Genomic DNA, 15,544 nt, shown 5'->3' on the forward strand with positions numbered 1-15,544 from the left:
GGTTCGATCACGTGATGAACGGTCTGCGGACAAGGACAAGGGAATGGAGGAATGGAAGGAACTCGGAAGATTGGACATGCGCTGCCTTTGTGTTTTTGAGGTCAACAGTTCTCGAGTTGAATCAAGTTAAGCGATCAGAATAAAGTAAGCAGAGGAGAGAAAGGTGCAAGGCGTGGAGCGCATTCACGATCAAAGGCAACTGAATTGGGAAGTTGCGACCAAGGACGGACCTCGCAGCCTCGAGAACCCCCGCCAATTGCTGTCACCGTAACCACCGACCAGGCCGCGAGCGCGACCATCACTCACTTACCCCTCCACCCACATACCTACCCACGCCTGGACTGCTTGGAGTCCGATCGATTGCGCGCTTTCCAAATGAACACCGCTACGATCAACCTTTAGTCTCTACCCGTGTTGCGCGCGTCGCGTCAAGCCCCAAGTCCCGGAGCGACACCTCCGAGTCGACCTACTACGTCTGCCGCCCAACACGCCATGGCATCAGCTACTCCTGTGGCGCATCCATCGCGCTTCACTTTCAAGCGTCCTTCGCCATCCATCAATCCTCACGCGCGTTCCTCCTCTCCCTCCTCTCCAGAATGGGAGCCTCTATCTCCTCCGGGCACCATTGAGCCCACCTTCAACTATCCACCCTTGGCTCAGTCTACCTCTTGGCCTCAGAACATCCCCTCGACCGCACTTTATCAACAGTCGGAACATTCTGGTGCTCATCAGCGCTCGCCTTCGACCATCCAAGCTCTAGCCGATATTGCTCTCTCGACGAGTCCGCAGCTTCCGCGGGCAGCTCCACCCGTGCAGCCCTCTGCTGACAACTTTGTTACTCCTGGACCCATTCGTGGCACCAAACGCGCTCGCTCTGATGCTGGTCCTGGTCCGCAAGCTCATCCTCTCTCAACACGACCTTCGTCCAGTCATCATCTTTCTCACCCAGGTGTCCACCCTTTGGCTTACAATACCGACCGCCAACGCCGCCAGTCTACCAATACCACCATTGTCACTTCGCTGGAGGATGCCGAGCTGTTACTGAATTTCGCAGGTCGCGTAGCTTCTCAACCTTCACCAGCAGAACCACCTGTGCGACACCTTGCTCTTGCGCCTCCACCAAACACCTCCAATTTCTACACCGCACCGCAGGCGCCTCCACCTCATGCGTATCCTTACCCTCCAGGGCCGCCATATGCTGCCCGGGCTTTTGCGCCGGCGCCTATTGCCCCAGTCCTTGCCTCGTCTACGACTTCGGACAACGCGTCAGCCTCCCTACCATCTCCACAAGGCACGAATGAAGATGAAAAGAGCACGGACACAGACAAGGAAGTCAGCCAGAGCACCGAAAGCTTACCGCTCTCTAGAGTGGTAGCTCCAGATCCTCCAAGGTCGAGGGCGCCACAACAGACACATACACCACCAGAGGAGGAGCACAGGATGTCTCAGCAACCTGTAGCACAACCTGTTCCGCCGGCCCAGGAGACGATTGAGCTGCCTGCCACTTCAGTGGAGCTGCAACAGTCCGCAGATGCGCCTACGGCGAGACCCCGACGTGGATGGCCCAAAGGCAAGCCTCGCGGCCCGAGGGCCAAGAATTCGACCAACTCGAAACCTCGCTCGGCAGCTCGCCGATCGCGTGCGTCTACTGCGAAATCTGTCGCCGACAGCGGCGACTCTAGTACCGAAGAGAAGAGACGCAGACGCAAGTCAGACTCGGATCTGTCGCTGCCATGCGCGGAGCAACTGCAATCACACACAGCGGAGTCGCGAGGCGCAACGGTGCCTCCTAGCCTCCGTTATGAGATTTTGCAATCCTCTACCAAACCTGCGCCAGCAATCCGCAAGCCTTCTAAGGAGACTCAAGAGACAGTATGCGCTAGCTGCGCTTTGACTCGAGAGTCCACACATGGCGAGCTGGACCAGTGGATCAGCTGTAACGGTTGCCAGTTGTGGTTCCACTTTGATTGTGCTGGCTTCAAGAATGAACGCGATGTCAGGGATGTCAGCAAGTTCTTCTGCAAAGCCTGTGAGCCAAAACATGGTGCTACAACATTCGTACGTAAGTCTAGCCGTGCTCATGCAGCAGTTGACTACGCCGGATTGAACCAAGGCATTCTCAAGACCTCCGACGACAATCCTGAGCATCATTACATTCAACCAATCAAAGACGGCTCCTTTACCTTCGATCAGGAGATGTTTCCTCGTATGCGTCCCGAGCTGGTCACCCGCGAGTTCTTCGAAACATGCTCCTCCTTCTCCGAGCCTGTCGTTATACCTGCTGAGTACAACCCTAAACTTTCTCGCCGAAATCCTGTTACAACTCAAGATGCCGAGGAAGGTACAAGCGCATGCGCATTCACTGGTACAGACGAAGAGGAAGCCTTGCTGAAGGACTTTGAATATGAGACTGTACCTGATGATGGGCAAGACCGCCTTGACATGGTTGTACCCCGCGATTTGACAGTTAGACATGTCGCTGAGCTCGTCGGCCCTCACGAGCCTCTCGAGGTCATTGATGTGAAGACTCAAGGTACCGAGGGCAAATGGAACCTCTCAAAGTGGGCCGATTACTACGAGGCGGATGGTGAAAAGGCTGTTCGCAATGTCATCAGTCTGGAAGTCTCTTCTACCAAACTTGGTAGACTGCTGAGAAGACCCAAAGTGGTGAGAGACATCGATCTGCAAGACTCGGTATGGCCCGATGAGGAGACATTCAAAGGCAACTATCCCAAGGTACAATTCTACTGCCTGATGTCAGTCGCCGACAGCTTCACCGATTTCCACATCGATTTTGGAGGTTCATCTGTCTACTATCACATCTTGCGTGGCAAGAAGACGTTCTTCTTCATCCCCCCAAAGCCTGGCCATCTCAAAAAGTACGAGGACTGGAATAACTCGCATGAGCAGAACTTCACGTGGCTACCGGATGCAACCAAAGAGTGTTACAGGGTTGACCTTTCCGCTGGAGACACCATGCTCATTCCTTCCGGTTGGATCCACGCTGTATGGACTCCAGAGAACAGTTTGGTTATCGGAGGCAACTTCTTGACTCGCATGCACTACTCAACCCAGTTCCGCATTGTCGACATTGAGAAGGCGATCAAGACTCCGCAGAAATTCAGATATCCACATTTCCAGAAGGTCATGTGGTATACCGTCATCAAGTATCTTGAGACGGACCCTATACCCGCCGAGGTCGCCCAGGTCTTCTATAAGGGCGCAAGATTTGTTCGTGAGCGACCTTTGTGGGAAGAGTTCGATCAGCATGGAAAGCTGTCGAGCTGTGCTCCTGGTAGCGCGTACTATAATTGTCGCTACTACTCACAGGCGGAGCTCGACGGACTGCCTGACTTGATCAATTTCATCTTCCGGACTGTCATGATCGCACTCGGTCGCATAGAAGGCGTTACCGAGGATACGCGCAAGAAGGTGACAAGGTCTATACCAAAGTCGCGTGGCGAGCCCCTTGAGCTTGCCAGGACATTCGCACTCTGGGTCGCATGGAAGCGTGGTAATGAGGATCCACCAGCCTGGGCACATCCAGAGGCTGATCTCCCTGACAAAGAGAGTGCTGCTCCAAAGAAGCTCAGTGCGCGAGCGCTGAAAGCAATGCAGAGACAAGAAGCATTCGAGGCCTACAGATCCGCTCCCGAGAGACAATCTGCTCGTCAGCATGTGTCTAGGGAGCCTGAATCCATCGCTGCTACATCACCTGGACCTCCTATGCCTCCTATGCCAGCCTCTCAAACGCAAACTACACCTGGCCCTAACGGTCAGCATACAAGCACCCCTAAGACATCAGTGCTTGGCCCTAAGAGGGTCGCATGTGATGCGTGTAGGAAGCGGCGGATAAAGTGCAAACACAAGGACGTTGTTACAACGAGCACACCGTTTGGTCAGCCAGCTGTGTTGTTCCAATCCACCCCCTCTCTTGATGGTACTGGTGACGCCACCCCCTTCGATCTCCAGAGGAGAGATTCCCGTGACTTCTTTGCCGCGAACACCGTGAGTCCCATCAAGATGCCTGAGCAAACATTGCCAACCACCGCGTTTGCACAGTCTCTACCAACCACCGAGCAGAGCATGCCAATCATGAACGCCCATAGCTTGCAGAACGGACAGGCTAGCCACATGGCTGGTGTAGCCCCTATGGCGCACATGACTTTGACAGATGCTAATGGTCCTGCTTTGATACCTGGAAATGCACTATTGGCCGACCCGAACAGCAAGCGTGGAAGAAGCAAGGCGTGTCTCGACTGCCGAAAGAGCAAGGTTTGTATCCCGGCCCCCTCAATAGTCAATTCCGTTGCTAATGTATATACAGCGTCGATGCATTCATGACGAGAACGGCAAGATCGATCCTGTGAAGGCCGAACAGACTCCTGTGCCCCGTGGCTCGGTGGTTTCCAAGAAGAGAAGGAACAGTGGAGACTTGGAAAGTCCCATCAAGAAGTCAAAGCAAGCCAGACCTTCGCAGACCGCTCCCATGATGCCATTCTCAATGGAGACAGCCTATCAACCCAATATGGTGTCGCCGCAACAGTACAAGCAGTATCCGTACGCTGCTGAGGCCAACATCCCACACTGGCAGCACGCCTCGTACATGTATCCAGATCCTGCCTCGACAGGCGGCAACGTCGTACTCCACGGCGGACCATACCATCAGCAAACTGATCTGAACGGAGCTTATAACGCGCAGTCATTAGAACAGTTGGCGAACGAAGTCCTTGACTCTAGATACGTCAACGATGGAGATTATACCGTACCGCAGCCCAATGGCGACAGTGTGCTTCACCCTGCGCTACAGCAACAAGCCTCTGTCTCAAGCCAGAACTCAGCATACCGACAAGAGACTTCTCCATTACTAGCGAAGGCACAACCTCACAACTACTTGGCCAACGGCATTGATCATGCCAACAATATCGCTGACGCTAGCAACCCCGAACATCGACCAAGCTCATCAGGCGGGCCGGTACAGCCCCATACGACTGACCCATTAGCACCAAGTTCGTACAACGAGACTGTAGCCATGCAAGAGGTTCGAGGATCGGAGCAAACTCCTTCTTCGAATGGCGACGTAGCTCATCTTCAGCCTGTTCAATCAGTGTCAGGGAACATGGATCCAATCACGGAAGCTTCTTCGATCCCTGCCAAAGGGTCAATGTCGTCACCCGAAAAGACTGCGGCTTCACTAGCTGTAGCACCCATGACAGGTCTGGCTAGCATACCACTCTACCAACCACCGGCACCACCATTGACGAAATCCCAGACTCCACGAATTCAGCGTCACTCGTTTAGTGTCAGCACAGAACAACCCATTTATCGTATGCAGAGGTCCGTTAGCAAGACACCTGTGCCAACACAAGTGATGGAGACGACAGAGCTCAAGACACCCGGAAGCCAGAAGCGTAAGCGAGACAGCCTGTCAGCGACACCGGGCACGGCAAGATCGAAGAAAATCGAACGCATCATCAGAGAGAAGAGCACGATCGAAGAAGAGGAAGAAGAACAGAGCGTTCGGCTTGCACGAGAACTACAAGATCAGGATTGGGGATTGCGCCGGCGGAGTAGGTGCTGAATAGAGCTGGAAGCTCGTGCCACTCATTTCACTCTTTCTTTTGAGTAAGTTCCACATCTATATCTAGGGGTTGGGAGATGGAGACTGGCGTTAGGCATGCATGGAGGGAAGCGATTGGGATAAGCACGAAGGGACGATTAAGGGGGTGGTATAATGATATTTTCAAGCACAATGGGAGAGGCCCTGGGGCGTTTACCACGAGGTTAGCCGGCTTAAATTCTGCTGAGCAATTCACTTTTACTTTGTATCTGGTGTGATGTGAACAAATTGCACCAAAGTGCTAGACCCATTGCTTGGACAAATACAGGACTTCATAACATCACTGTGCTTTGGAGCCTTGTCGAACAAACATCAAGGTGTTGAGGTAGAGCGAGGCCCATCAATCACAGTCGGGTGCCGCCTCTGACTCTGGATTCGACGTCACACTTTCCTCCACTTTCTTGCTCCGACGTGACAACTTTCCCTCATTCACCACACAACCACATATCACTCGCGCCTCTATACATCACAACCCTCACATCATCGCCACAATGTCAGAAAACATACCCGAATCCATCCCCACACACCGCGACCCCCGCAGCGGCCAGGCAACAAAAAAACGCGCCCTCTCACCACGAAGCAAGCAATCCGCCCATCTAGAAGCCCTCTTCGCAAACCCAGACAAACCCATAAACCTACCCAACACCTCCACCACAAAATCCTCAACGCTACCACCAGAAATTGTGGCAAATGTGCAAGGTTCATCAGCCGGTGCGGGCTCTGGAGAATTCCACGTGTACAAAGCCAGTAGACGACGAGAGTACGAGCGTTTGAGAGCCATGGATGAGGAAAAGGAGACGGAGGAGAAGGATGCGGAGTTTGTGGCCAAGAAGACTGAGCAAGAGAGGAGGGATGCGGAGAAGACGGAGAAGAATAGGTTGAAGAGGGAAAAAGCTAGGCAGAGGAAGGAGAAGGGGAAGCTTGGGGTTGCAGGGAAAGAGGGACATGTGGATGGCAAGACTGATGTGCAGAAGAAGGAGAAATTCAAGGCCAATGTGGCGGTTAAGAGGGATGGGGGCAAGGACGCTGAAGCTGGTCCTGCGGTCGAGGAACAAGGCATCGTGTTTTTGGATGAAGATTGAGGGAGCAGTCTGGGCCGGAAAGGCGTGTATCATCATCGCTGGATAAGATTTTCACAGTGGAGTACAGAAGGCTTCGAAACAGATTGGAATGGAAGCTACGACCCTTGGATCTCGACCCTTTTTCGGAGCCGAACATCACAAGCTGGCTACCTTACGGATTCCACGGTCCATTCTTTGCACACAACGAACCGTGTCAAGATCGGGATGAGACGGAACGATCAAACTCGGCTATGAGCATCCGAAGGAAGGAGCACTCGACAGATACACAGACCAAGCTTATTATTCAAGACAGTGCTACCAGACCCATATTGACTGGAACTGCTTGTTTGTGACACAGGTATATACTCGCAATAGTGAAAAACACAAGCACGTACGGCCACAGTCAGCTGAAAACTGGGCATCCCGTCCGCTCTGCCATACATAAGCAGTTGAACGGCAGATTAGTACTACGGTGGGTGACCACGTGGGAATCCCTGCTGCTGTACGTTTTGCTCAAACACATGCCTCTGTCCCTCCTGACTCTCGGTTTGCTAGCATTTCTGATCATCTGTTTTCTCTTTTGTTCTTATCGAGACCAAATCGCGGTGACATACTTCTGGAACAAGATCAGATTATATTCCAAAACATGACCGAACCAGCCGGTATAATTGACATAGATACAAACAGCTCACAGAGCTTATGATACAATACCAAAGCGATCACCAAATCATGTCCCAGACAACACATGAACCTCCCAATTAGGCGTCTGCTCTCTCTGCCCTCTACTGGGAGTAGGAGCCTGCCGTCCACTCTCCCCATCAACAACACTAGCAGTCGCAAGATCGAACGGCCCACTACGTACACTTACACTAGATACCTCGCTTCTTGTGGGAGACCAACTCTCAAATCTAGTGCTGCAATCGCTGTTGCTTCTGCTTATCGGGCTTACCGCGCCATGACGGGGTGTAGGGGATGCCTGTATAGGTATCCGGGTACGCAGTGGTGGAGGAGCGAGAAAGTCGCGGCGAGCGATTCCATGTCCTGGTTGCAAGCAATTTGGTAGAGGCGAATTTGGCGTAGCGGGAGCAGAAGTGACGAATGGATCATCTGGAGCTTTATGGCGGATGATAGTGTTGTTCGACATGGCTGACTGGGAAGACATCGGTCGAGAGTCGGATATGCCAGCAAGGATGGCTTCGGAAGGCATTGTGAGTTTATTCGTGTTTTTGTTTTGGATGTGGAGAGGTGAGGGGTGCGCCGATGAATGGGCCGAAGGCTGTAGATAAGACTCGTCGCTTGCGTGTCGAGTTGCCACATCCTGACTTGAAAAGGAGCGCTTGATGGATAATATGGCTGCAGTCAATGCAGACCGTTGTTTATGGAGGAAGCCGTGGGACTTGTTCGGCGCCGTGTCGGGCGACGGAGAATATGAAGGGGATCGAAAGACGACGGGAGGTGTCGGCGTTGGATCTGGATTCATGAGGCGTAATGGAGAGTTGTTGTCGCGGAGGTGGTGGTCTTCATGGACATAAGGTCGATCCCAATGGCCAACATCCATATGGATGAGATTGTGGTCGATCACGGGCAACCTATCAGCTGCAGTGTCTTGTTTGTCTCTGTTCCTATTTCTGTTCGAATGCGCTGCGAGAAAAATCGGTAACGCTTGGGAAGACGAAGACATTCGCGGCTGTCCAGAAACTGTGTCTTTCTCCTGGTATGGGATTTGTCGTTTTCGTCTACGAAAGAAAACCAGGAAAAGCAGCCCTATCAATGCAATGCCTGCTAGGCTTCCAGTCATGCCTCCAGCTATAGCAGCCGAGTGGTTCGAACTTCCGTCCGGGCTCACTAACGACGAACCATGTGAACCTCCGTTGCCATCACTACTTCTACCCCCACCGGCAGCTCCGCCAGTTGAGCTTGAAGCAGTCGCAAGAGTTGTCGCTGTTGTGTCTTGCGCAGCAGTAGTAGCACCTGTTGTTGCTGCACTCGATTCTACCTGAACGGTCCGTGTACTTGTGATATAAATGATAGTTCTCACCGTCGTTGTTGAATGTGTTGTCACTGTCGCTGTGGTAGTGGTGGAGAAAGTGGTTGGTTGGTACGTGAACAAAGCCGACCACGAAGATGCCAAAGTAAGACGAGAAGAGCCTCTGCTCATTGAATGGCTGGAAGAAGGGGATCGCGATGTGGCTGTTCCTGAAGATCGAGTAGAAGGCGAATTTGAGTATATGTAGGTCGTGTATTGTGTCCGCGTGAGAAAGATAGTCGTATATCGTTGACTAGTGCCGCTGTTGGGAGCACCGCCGAGGCTCTATCGACCAAATCAGTCTCATTACAACTCCCAGTAATCGCAGAACATACCGCTGTCAATGCTGAGCCTGCTGCTCTTTGCGAATCGGATGAGTTCTGCCACCAAGGTTGATCCGACGAGGACGAAATCGAAGCACGACTTCTTCTCATAGCTAGCAATCAATATCACTGTCAAATCGACAAAATCATGTTCACCTGGGCAACGAGAAAGGATCTTGCAAAATAGAAGCGGCCGGCGCAGGGTGGGTGTTGAAGCATTTTTGTTACACGCGCCCTGCCGGCGGCTACTACATCCATGTTGAGCACAAGACTATTGAATCCTGAAACAGGAATGCGGCTCAAGAAAACCATGCGACAATAGTGTATACTCAGATTCAGAGGGCGTACTCTGAGATACCAACCTTATTGTCATGGTCGGAGATGCAGAAGGCAACGTGAAGCGCTGAGCTCCCAGCATGGTTGGCGCCGAGGTGGCTGTGACGACAATGCTGCACCTAAAGGCATGAATAATCGTCTGAGTCTAGGATTTGATCCGGATAGTCCTACAAGTGGCGACAATTTACTGACGGAAGTACGAATCGTGAAAGGATCAGATCAGACAAGACGCGCTTGCCTCGCGTCGTCTGTGATCTGTATCTAGCCTACGTCATACCAATACTGTTCACCTCGATCACGAGATTACTACCTATGACTGAGGAAGACATGACTAAAGTAGTTCGAGCAGGCATATACAACCGTGTCTTGTTTGTAGCTAATCAAGGAGGGCAGAGAAGAGAAGTTTCATCATCGTTGGGCCCAAAGCCATTCATGTCCATCCGAAGCCGAAACCCAAGTACGCCTAAAAAATTGAAAGAGAAATACGAAAAAGTGTGGTCGAATGCACGGCAATCAACGACGACCATAGACAGGATCCTCATTCCTGATTCTTCGAGCATCCTTCTCATAACCCCCACGGCGGTCTGTACGTGCTGGAGCTGGGGGAGATTCCCTTGGTGAAGATCGTAAAGCGCCAGAGCCTGAACGTCTGGCAGCGGAGGAAGAAGCACCAGATCTTGTGGGCTCGGGGGCCAGCACCTTGGTGTTTCTGTTCCAGGGCTTATTGTCATCGGTGCTCCCGATGCTCTCGCGGCCGCCGAGTGCACCTGGGTTGTGACCAAACAGACTCATGATGTCCTTCATGGTAAGCTTGGCCACAGCCTTGCCGCCTTCGATAGCTGCCTTGGCCAGCTCGCGCTTCTTCTCTTGAAGCTCTATGATACGTTCTTCGACTGTGTTGCCAACTGTAAGCTTGAACACACGCACGTCGACGGTTTGGTTCAGACGATGGACACGATCGATGGCTTGCTCCTCAACGAATGGATTCCAGAAAGGTTCGATCAAGACTACGCGCGAGGCGGCTGTCAAGTTGAGACCCAGAGAACCACATTTGAGAGAGCAAAGCAGTACGCGAGTCTTGGTGTCATCGCGAAGAGACTTGAGAGATGCCTCGCGAGCGTCATTACGCATACCACCATCATAGCGAACATAGCGGATTGCGGACTTCTGCAAATGTGGTTCGATCAGATCGAGCATGCTGGTGAACTGCGAAAAGACGATGGTTTTGTGTTCGGGAGTTTCGGCATGCAAGATTCGTAGCAAGCGGCGGATCTTGGTCGAGGCAGCTTCTACGCCGGTGGGCCCGGAATAGGAGATATCACCTTCACCCTCCTCAGATTCAGCATCGGACTCGGATTGAGAGCTGCCATCATCGGAACCAGAGTCGATTGAGCCCAAAGTCTCACCACCTCCTTCTGCGTCCTCATCATCAGTGCCACCAGCTCTTCCAAGAGGCGTGTGTTGTTGAGACGCGTCAACGAGCCACTCACCCTCTCCCTCGTCGTCCTCGTCATCACTGTCGACAATGATCTTGCGGTTTCTTCTGGGAGCAGCAACAGGTGCGGTCTTACGCTCAGCCTTGAGTTTATGCTTTTTCTCCTTCTTCAACTTCTTGCCGAGTTTCTTCGGTGTGGCCTTGGCGATGTCCTCACATTCATTGCAACGAACAGCGCCTGCTTTGACTTCTGCTGGAAGAAGTCTGACACTGCAGATATCGCAATCCTTAGTCTGGACACTTATGCCACCAAACATGTCGGCAAGGGCATCGATGTCATTGTCTTGACTGCCGGCAGCTGAGATCTTTCGCGGCGTCTGGCTAGGGGCGGGTTGTCCTGTAGATAGAGCGTCCTTGTCTTTGCCCATAGATCCAGAGACAAGCTTCGGATGATTACAGGCTTGACGCAGTCGTAAGAGCAAGACGAGAGCTCCAATGTAATCGGTCTTCTCACCTCCCATCATGTCATCCAGACGCTTCTGTGCTCTCTCCTGCAGCTGGTCATAGAAGTCACGTTCTTTCGGATCAAGCTCGCAGATGATAGTCTCGACCTTGCGCTCAACGATTTTCATGCCAGCGCTCTTCTTCTCCCCATCCTTCGACTTGCCACCGAAGCTGAGAGCGCCGTCCTCTTTCAAGATATCCTTGGTTCGGCGTTTCATGAAGCCCTTGAGGAAGTACTGAATGCGTTTGATGGCATAATTGCCCTTTCCGTTCTTCATCGGGATTGTGATTTGCTCCTTCCAAGTAGCAAGATTGTTGTATGGCTTGATCTGCAAGAAACAGATCAAACTCTGCAACTCGTCGAGGTTGTTTTGCATAGGTGTGCCGGTCAAACACCATCTGTACCAACTCCTTAAACCGTAAGTGGCTTGTGTTGACTTTGCGTTACGATTCTTGATTGAGTGTGCCTCATCGAGGATGACACGGTACCAGTGAATGCCGTAGCAGCCGACCTTTGCACCATCGGGGTGATCGGAGGTCCCGGCGAATTCTGAAGCGAGAATCTGATAGGTTGTGATGACCACATCGTACTTCTTCAGCTCTGTAGCGAACTTGGTTCTAGATGGGCCGTGGTGAACCAGTACACGTAGTGCGTGTGCCTTGTCGACCTTGGTCTTGATCTCGCTTTCCCATTGGCGAATGAGAGCAAGAGGAGCTACAACGAGCGTGCCTTTACCAACCTCCTTACCAGGCATCTTGCGTTTGGGGTTCTCCGGCGGTGGCTTTGCATCGAGCTCTGGACGAGGATTCAGGAGAATCAAGCTGACAGATTGCACAGTCTTTCCGAGACCCATGTCATCAGCTAGGATACCGCCTTTGGGTAGGACGCCGTTCTTCTTGCGCTCTCCGATCTCCTTGTCGATCATCCACGAGACACCTTCAACCTGGTGAGGGAGAAGCTTGATGGACAGACCTTCGACAGTGCCGTCCTCTTCATCCTCCTCATCGTCCTCCTTGTTATCGTTGTCCTCCTCTTTGGGCTCATCCTTGACAGCGTCCATGTCGAGCTTTCTAAGCTTCTCCTCGAGCGAAGAGATTTTCTTCTCCTCCTTCATCTTTTGCTGTGGCTTCTTGGCGACTCTCTTGCGCAGGCGCATCTTAGGCTTTTCGCCATCATCGTCAAAAGCACCTTCAAGAAGGGCTTTGATGTTGTGGCTTGTCTGGCTTGGGTCGACGTAGGCATGGGGATCAGCAGCGCCAAACCCATCTTCTCTTAGGGCGGCATCAGGATCGAAGGCGTCGTCATCGTCGTTGGTCAAGTCGATCGGTCTCGGCCTAGGAGCAGGTGCAGATACAGGGTTGTAGGGTCTGTATGCATTGCTAGGACCGACTGAAGCAGAGAAGACAGGCCTAGGTGCTGGAGGAATGTCTCTCGGCTTGGGGTTGGAGGGGACACGAATGGCGGTCGAGTTTGCGGCATTACCGTAAAGAGGATTGCCAAGTTGTGCAGGACGAGACTGGGGTGGTGGCTGAGGTCGCTGACCAGGGAGATAGAAGTTTCTAGCTTGAGCTCCGTCGACAGGGCCTGAGGGTTGGCGGAAGGCTGGCTGAGGAATGGAGCGGTGGTGCTCTGGGCGGCGTTGGTTGGAATTGAAGACGTTTGCGTACGGATCTCTCAGCGGGTTACGCAGAGGACTGGCCTTGCCGAACTCTGGCTGCGTCGAGAGTTTGGAGGCGGCTGTGTTGGGAGGTGGGGCTGCTGCTTGGGAGGGCAGTGTCTGCTGTGTTGTGCCGGTCTGAATAGGACGAGTCTGAGGAGGTAGAGCAGACTGAGCAGGACGCTCTGCCGATGGACGGCGTTCGCGCGCCATTGTGTTGTTTGTTGTTGTTGATGAAACGTAGTTGATGTCGAATTCTAAGCTGCCATCGGTGCTGTCGAAAAGAGAGCTTGTGTCGCCGATGATGCTATGACTGTCGAAATCTGGGCGCAGTGTATACTTGGAGGACAAATTGTTGACTGGTCGGAATGGAGTGCGTTTCTTGACTTGACTCTGACTTGTCGAGTCCATGTATGGCTTCAGACACAAGCTGGCCTAAAAAGCAAACACAGTAAACAAAGCCCGGCGATGACATGCGGGTCAGGGTCTTGAGAAAACGTCCATGCACCTGGCGCGATTAGAGCGCGACTCATCGCCTCGAGCGCGTAAATGACCTTCGCCATCAGACCATCCGACTGCTACCTGGCGGACACCACCTACTCGAGATCGGAAGCCAAAGTGCAACACCATCTGGCACCACTCATGATTGGCATATCGTCAATGTCTTCAGCCTCGAGCAATCGATCAAAGACACTCGATCAACCAGTCAACTCATCTATCTATCGTCAAAACTCCATCAGAAGGATCATATCCATCCACATGTGACGTGACAACCACAGTAGTCACTAGGCTTAGCAATTCACAGCAGTTGGTTTGAGAAGAGGAAATCAACGTATATTGACCCGACAGAATTCCTTAATCCAAGTATCATTCGTTTTTGACGACTTGCAGTATATACAGCTCTTCTGCTCACTTAGTAGTTGTGACCCTCGATGTACTAAAGCCTAAGCATGCCAGCATCATCATTCGTCCTTGAGAGAATCGCTACTTCCGGAGTATCCTATGAGAGTGGTGAGATCGGTCTCCGCGAGTCGCTCATCGGACTCAGCAGGGATCTCATTACCAGGCTAGAGATACCTAGTATGTTCTTGCAACCTCTTGGAAAAGCACCTACATCTATGTCGGAGCAGTCGCTAGGAGAGTACGTCGAAGAAGGTACGATCGGGCTCTGTCTCACAGCCTCAGGCATAAAGCGCTCCATGAGAACTCGCTCTTTCCACCTCGACGCCAAATGTCTTCTTCTTTGTTTAGAGACTCCCTGCCGACAACGTCTGCAAAATTTTGACTCGAACACGTGGTACGTATGAGTCGAGTGTGATCCCAGCCTACCGCAAATATTCGACTCATCAGAAGTCCAGTCACAGACCAGTACCGACCAGACAGTCGTGAGTAAGAATCAATAATTTCGAACATCCATATATTTGCTTCTCTGTTCATCGAAATTGCGTCTTCTAAGAACTACTCAAGTTTCAACACTTCGCCAAAAACATTCCACACTCATAGCCTTTCCCGGCCGCCACCATGGTGACCTACAACATGAGCACTGCGCCCGAAGCCAGCAGACGCGTCTGGAGCAGGCCCTCCGACTGCAGCACCGACTTGACAAACCAGTTCAAGCTGAACGAGCAGCTGCCCCCGCCAAATTACTATGCAGCCCCAAACCACTTCTCGACCCCCAACTACAACGCTGAAGCCAGCCCTGTCGCCGCAGCCGCTGAAGAAAGAAGATCCGGAACGTCAAGATATTCGCTACCCTCTTCTCTTCCCTCGAGCTTCGAGATGCAAGACCTTAGCGGCCCTTCCAACACTCAGCCAACTAATGAGCTACCTCCACCAGCCACACAAACAACCGAGCAAACCTCGCTACCTCAAAGGACCCAAAAGCTCATGAAAAGTGCTCCAATGTTCCCCATGCTCCTTGCCCTCGTCCCATGTTCACGAAAAACACATGGAACCACGCCATGTGGTCAAGATGGGGTTTTGATGAGGCCTTGACCACCAAGCAAGTCATCTTCACCACTATTCCGTCCAAGGTTATCTGGTCAAAAATGCTCGGAGGTCTCATATCGAATGTGTGGCTCTTGCAGGCGGTTTACTGGTATGCTACCAAAGCTGCTTCTGTGGAAAATGCCAGACATGAGCAGTTCAGGAAGTTGAAGCCTCTCTTCTTTGCAGTTGTTGTGTTTCTACAGGCGTGCTTGCTGTGGGGTTGGTTGTTGTGGTGTATTTGAGGGTATTTGAGGTTTGTCGTGAAGGTCGAGATCGGACCCAGTCTTTTTAGAGTCGAGTGAAGTGGGCTTGAGAATGTGACGATCTTGAGAGATCAAGTATCAGGGAGTGTTACTTCTGAGGTGAATCCAGAGATATGTCTCCAGATATGAAATGCAGAACGAAGTGTTGTTAATGAACACTCGATGTTGTCGATCTCGATTACTTTCCGATCACATTCGCTAGACACCCATAGTTAAACAGGATATTCACTTCTCTGTATAGGAAGCTCAAGCGACTGGGAGTGTCGTTGACGTTAGAACTTCTTCCATTCGCTTGTCGCTTTTCTCATCTCACGTTTATATCAGCGGCC

General features: G+C 52.1%; 6 protein-coding genes across 6 annotated transcripts; 4 read left to right on the plus strand and 2 right to left on the minus strand.

The window, feature by feature from the left end:
• Positions 1–103: 103 nt before the first annotated feature.
• AUEXF2481DRAFT_35296 (uncharacterized protein) lies at positions 104–5,361 on the plus strand. Its single transcript, XM_013492654.1, has 3 exons — positions 104–4,275; positions 4,328–5,216; positions 5,273–5,361. The coding sequence occupies exons 1-3, from the start codon at positions 493–495 to the stop codon at positions 5,299–5,301; spliced, it is 4,701 nt and encodes a 1,566-aa protein (XP_013348108.1). The 5' UTR covers positions 104–492; the 3' UTR covers positions 5,302–5,361.
• A 750-nt stretch (positions 5,362–6,111) lies between these two features.
• Positions 6,112–6,702, plus strand: AUEXF2481DRAFT_900 (uncharacterized protein; the record flags this gene model as incomplete). The annotated part of the gene is made up of 1 exon (XM_013492372.1): positions 6,112–6,702. The coding sequence occupies one exon, from the start codon at positions 6,112–6,114 to the stop codon at positions 6,700–6,702; it is 591 nt and encodes a 196-aa protein (XP_013347826.1).
• Positions 6,703–7,266: 564 nt separating this feature from the next.
• Positions 7,267–9,484, minus strand: AUEXF2481DRAFT_174144 (uncharacterized protein). Its single transcript, XM_013492913.1, has 2 exons — positions 9,043–9,484; positions 7,267–8,992 (listed from the first exon to the last, which is right to left on the minus strand). Exons 1-2 carry the CDS (start codon positions 9,139–9,141, stop codon positions 7,409–7,411), a joined length of 1,683 nt encoding a protein of 560 aa, XP_013348367.1. The 5' UTR covers positions 9,142–9,484; the 3' UTR covers positions 7,267–7,408.
• A 662-nt stretch (positions 9,485–10,146) lies between these two features.
• On the minus strand, positions 10,147–12,282 carry AUEXF2481DRAFT_58933 (uncharacterized protein; the record flags this gene model as incomplete). Its single annotated transcript, XM_013492794.1, has 2 exons — positions 10,147–10,716; positions 11,071–12,282. Coding segments are annotated over 2 exons (1,782 nt in total), but the record flags the coding sequence as incomplete, so codon positions are not given.
• A 1,601-nt stretch (positions 12,283–13,883) lies between these two features.
• Positions 13,884–14,451, plus strand: AUEXF2481DRAFT_35299 (uncharacterized protein). Its single transcript, XM_013492655.1, has 2 exons — positions 13,884–14,260; positions 14,322–14,451. The coding sequence occupies exons 1-2, from the start codon at positions 13,914–13,916 to the stop codon at positions 14,350–14,352; spliced, it is 378 nt and encodes a 125-aa protein (XP_013348109.1). The 5' UTR covers positions 13,884–13,913; the 3' UTR covers positions 14,353–14,451.
• On the plus strand, positions 14,304–15,393 carry AUEXF2481DRAFT_35301 (uncharacterized protein). Its single transcript, XM_013492656.1, has one exon. It carries the CDS (start codon positions 14,485–14,487, stop codon positions 14,956–14,958), a length of 474 nt encoding a protein of 157 aa, XP_013348110.1. The 5' UTR covers positions 14,304–14,484; the 3' UTR covers positions 14,959–15,393.
• The last annotated feature ends 151 nt before the right edge of the window (positions 15,394–15,544 follow it).

This window comes from Aureobasidium subglaciale (assembly GCF_000721755.1).
Source record: "Aureobasidium subglaciale EXF-2481 unplaced genomic scaffold scaffold_1, whole genome shotgun sequence".
NCBI lineage: Eukaryota > Fungi > Ascomycota > Dothideomycetes > Dothideales > Saccotheciaceae > Aureobasidium > Aureobasidium subglaciale.

What these genes read in the sequence shown, in the direction of transcription:
- AUEXF2481DRAFT_35296 (XM_013492654.1), top strand. Translation starts at nt 493, where the DNA reads ATGGCATCAGCTACTCCTGTGGCGCATCCATCGCGCTTCACTTTCAAG. An exon ending in TCGACTGCCGAAAGAGCAAG is followed by an intron (nt 4,276 to 4,327) that starts GTTTGTATCCCG and finishes ATGTATATACAG; the next exon opens with CGTCGATGCATTCATGACGA. An exon ending in AGCTGTAGCACCCATGACAG is followed by an intron (nt 5,217 to 5,272) that starts GTCTGGCTAGCA and finishes ACGAAATCCCAG; the next exon opens with ACTCCACGAATTCAGCGTCA.
- AUEXF2481DRAFT_174144 (XM_013492913.1), bottom strand. Translation starts at nt 9,141, where the DNA reads ATGAGAAGAAGTCGTGCTTCGATTTCGTCCTCGTCGGATCAACCTTGG. An exon ending in CAGGCTCAGCATTGACAGCG is followed by an intron (nt 8,993 to 9,042) that starts GTATGTTCTGCG and finishes TTTGGTCGATAG; the next exon opens with AGCCTCGGCGGTGCTCCCAA.
- AUEXF2481DRAFT_35299 (XM_013492655.1), top strand. Translation starts at nt 13,914, where the DNA reads ATGCCAGCATCATCATTCGTCCTTGAGAGAATCGCTACTTCCGGAGTA. An exon ending in AATTTTGACTCGAACACGTG is followed by an intron (nt 14,261 to 14,321) that starts GTACGTATGAGT and finishes TCAGAAGTCCAG; the next exon opens with TCACAGACCAGTACCGACCA.
- AUEXF2481DRAFT_35301 (XM_013492656.1), top strand. Translation starts at nt 14,485, where the DNA reads ATGGTGACCTACAACATGAGCACTGCGCCCGAAGCCAGCAGACGCGTC.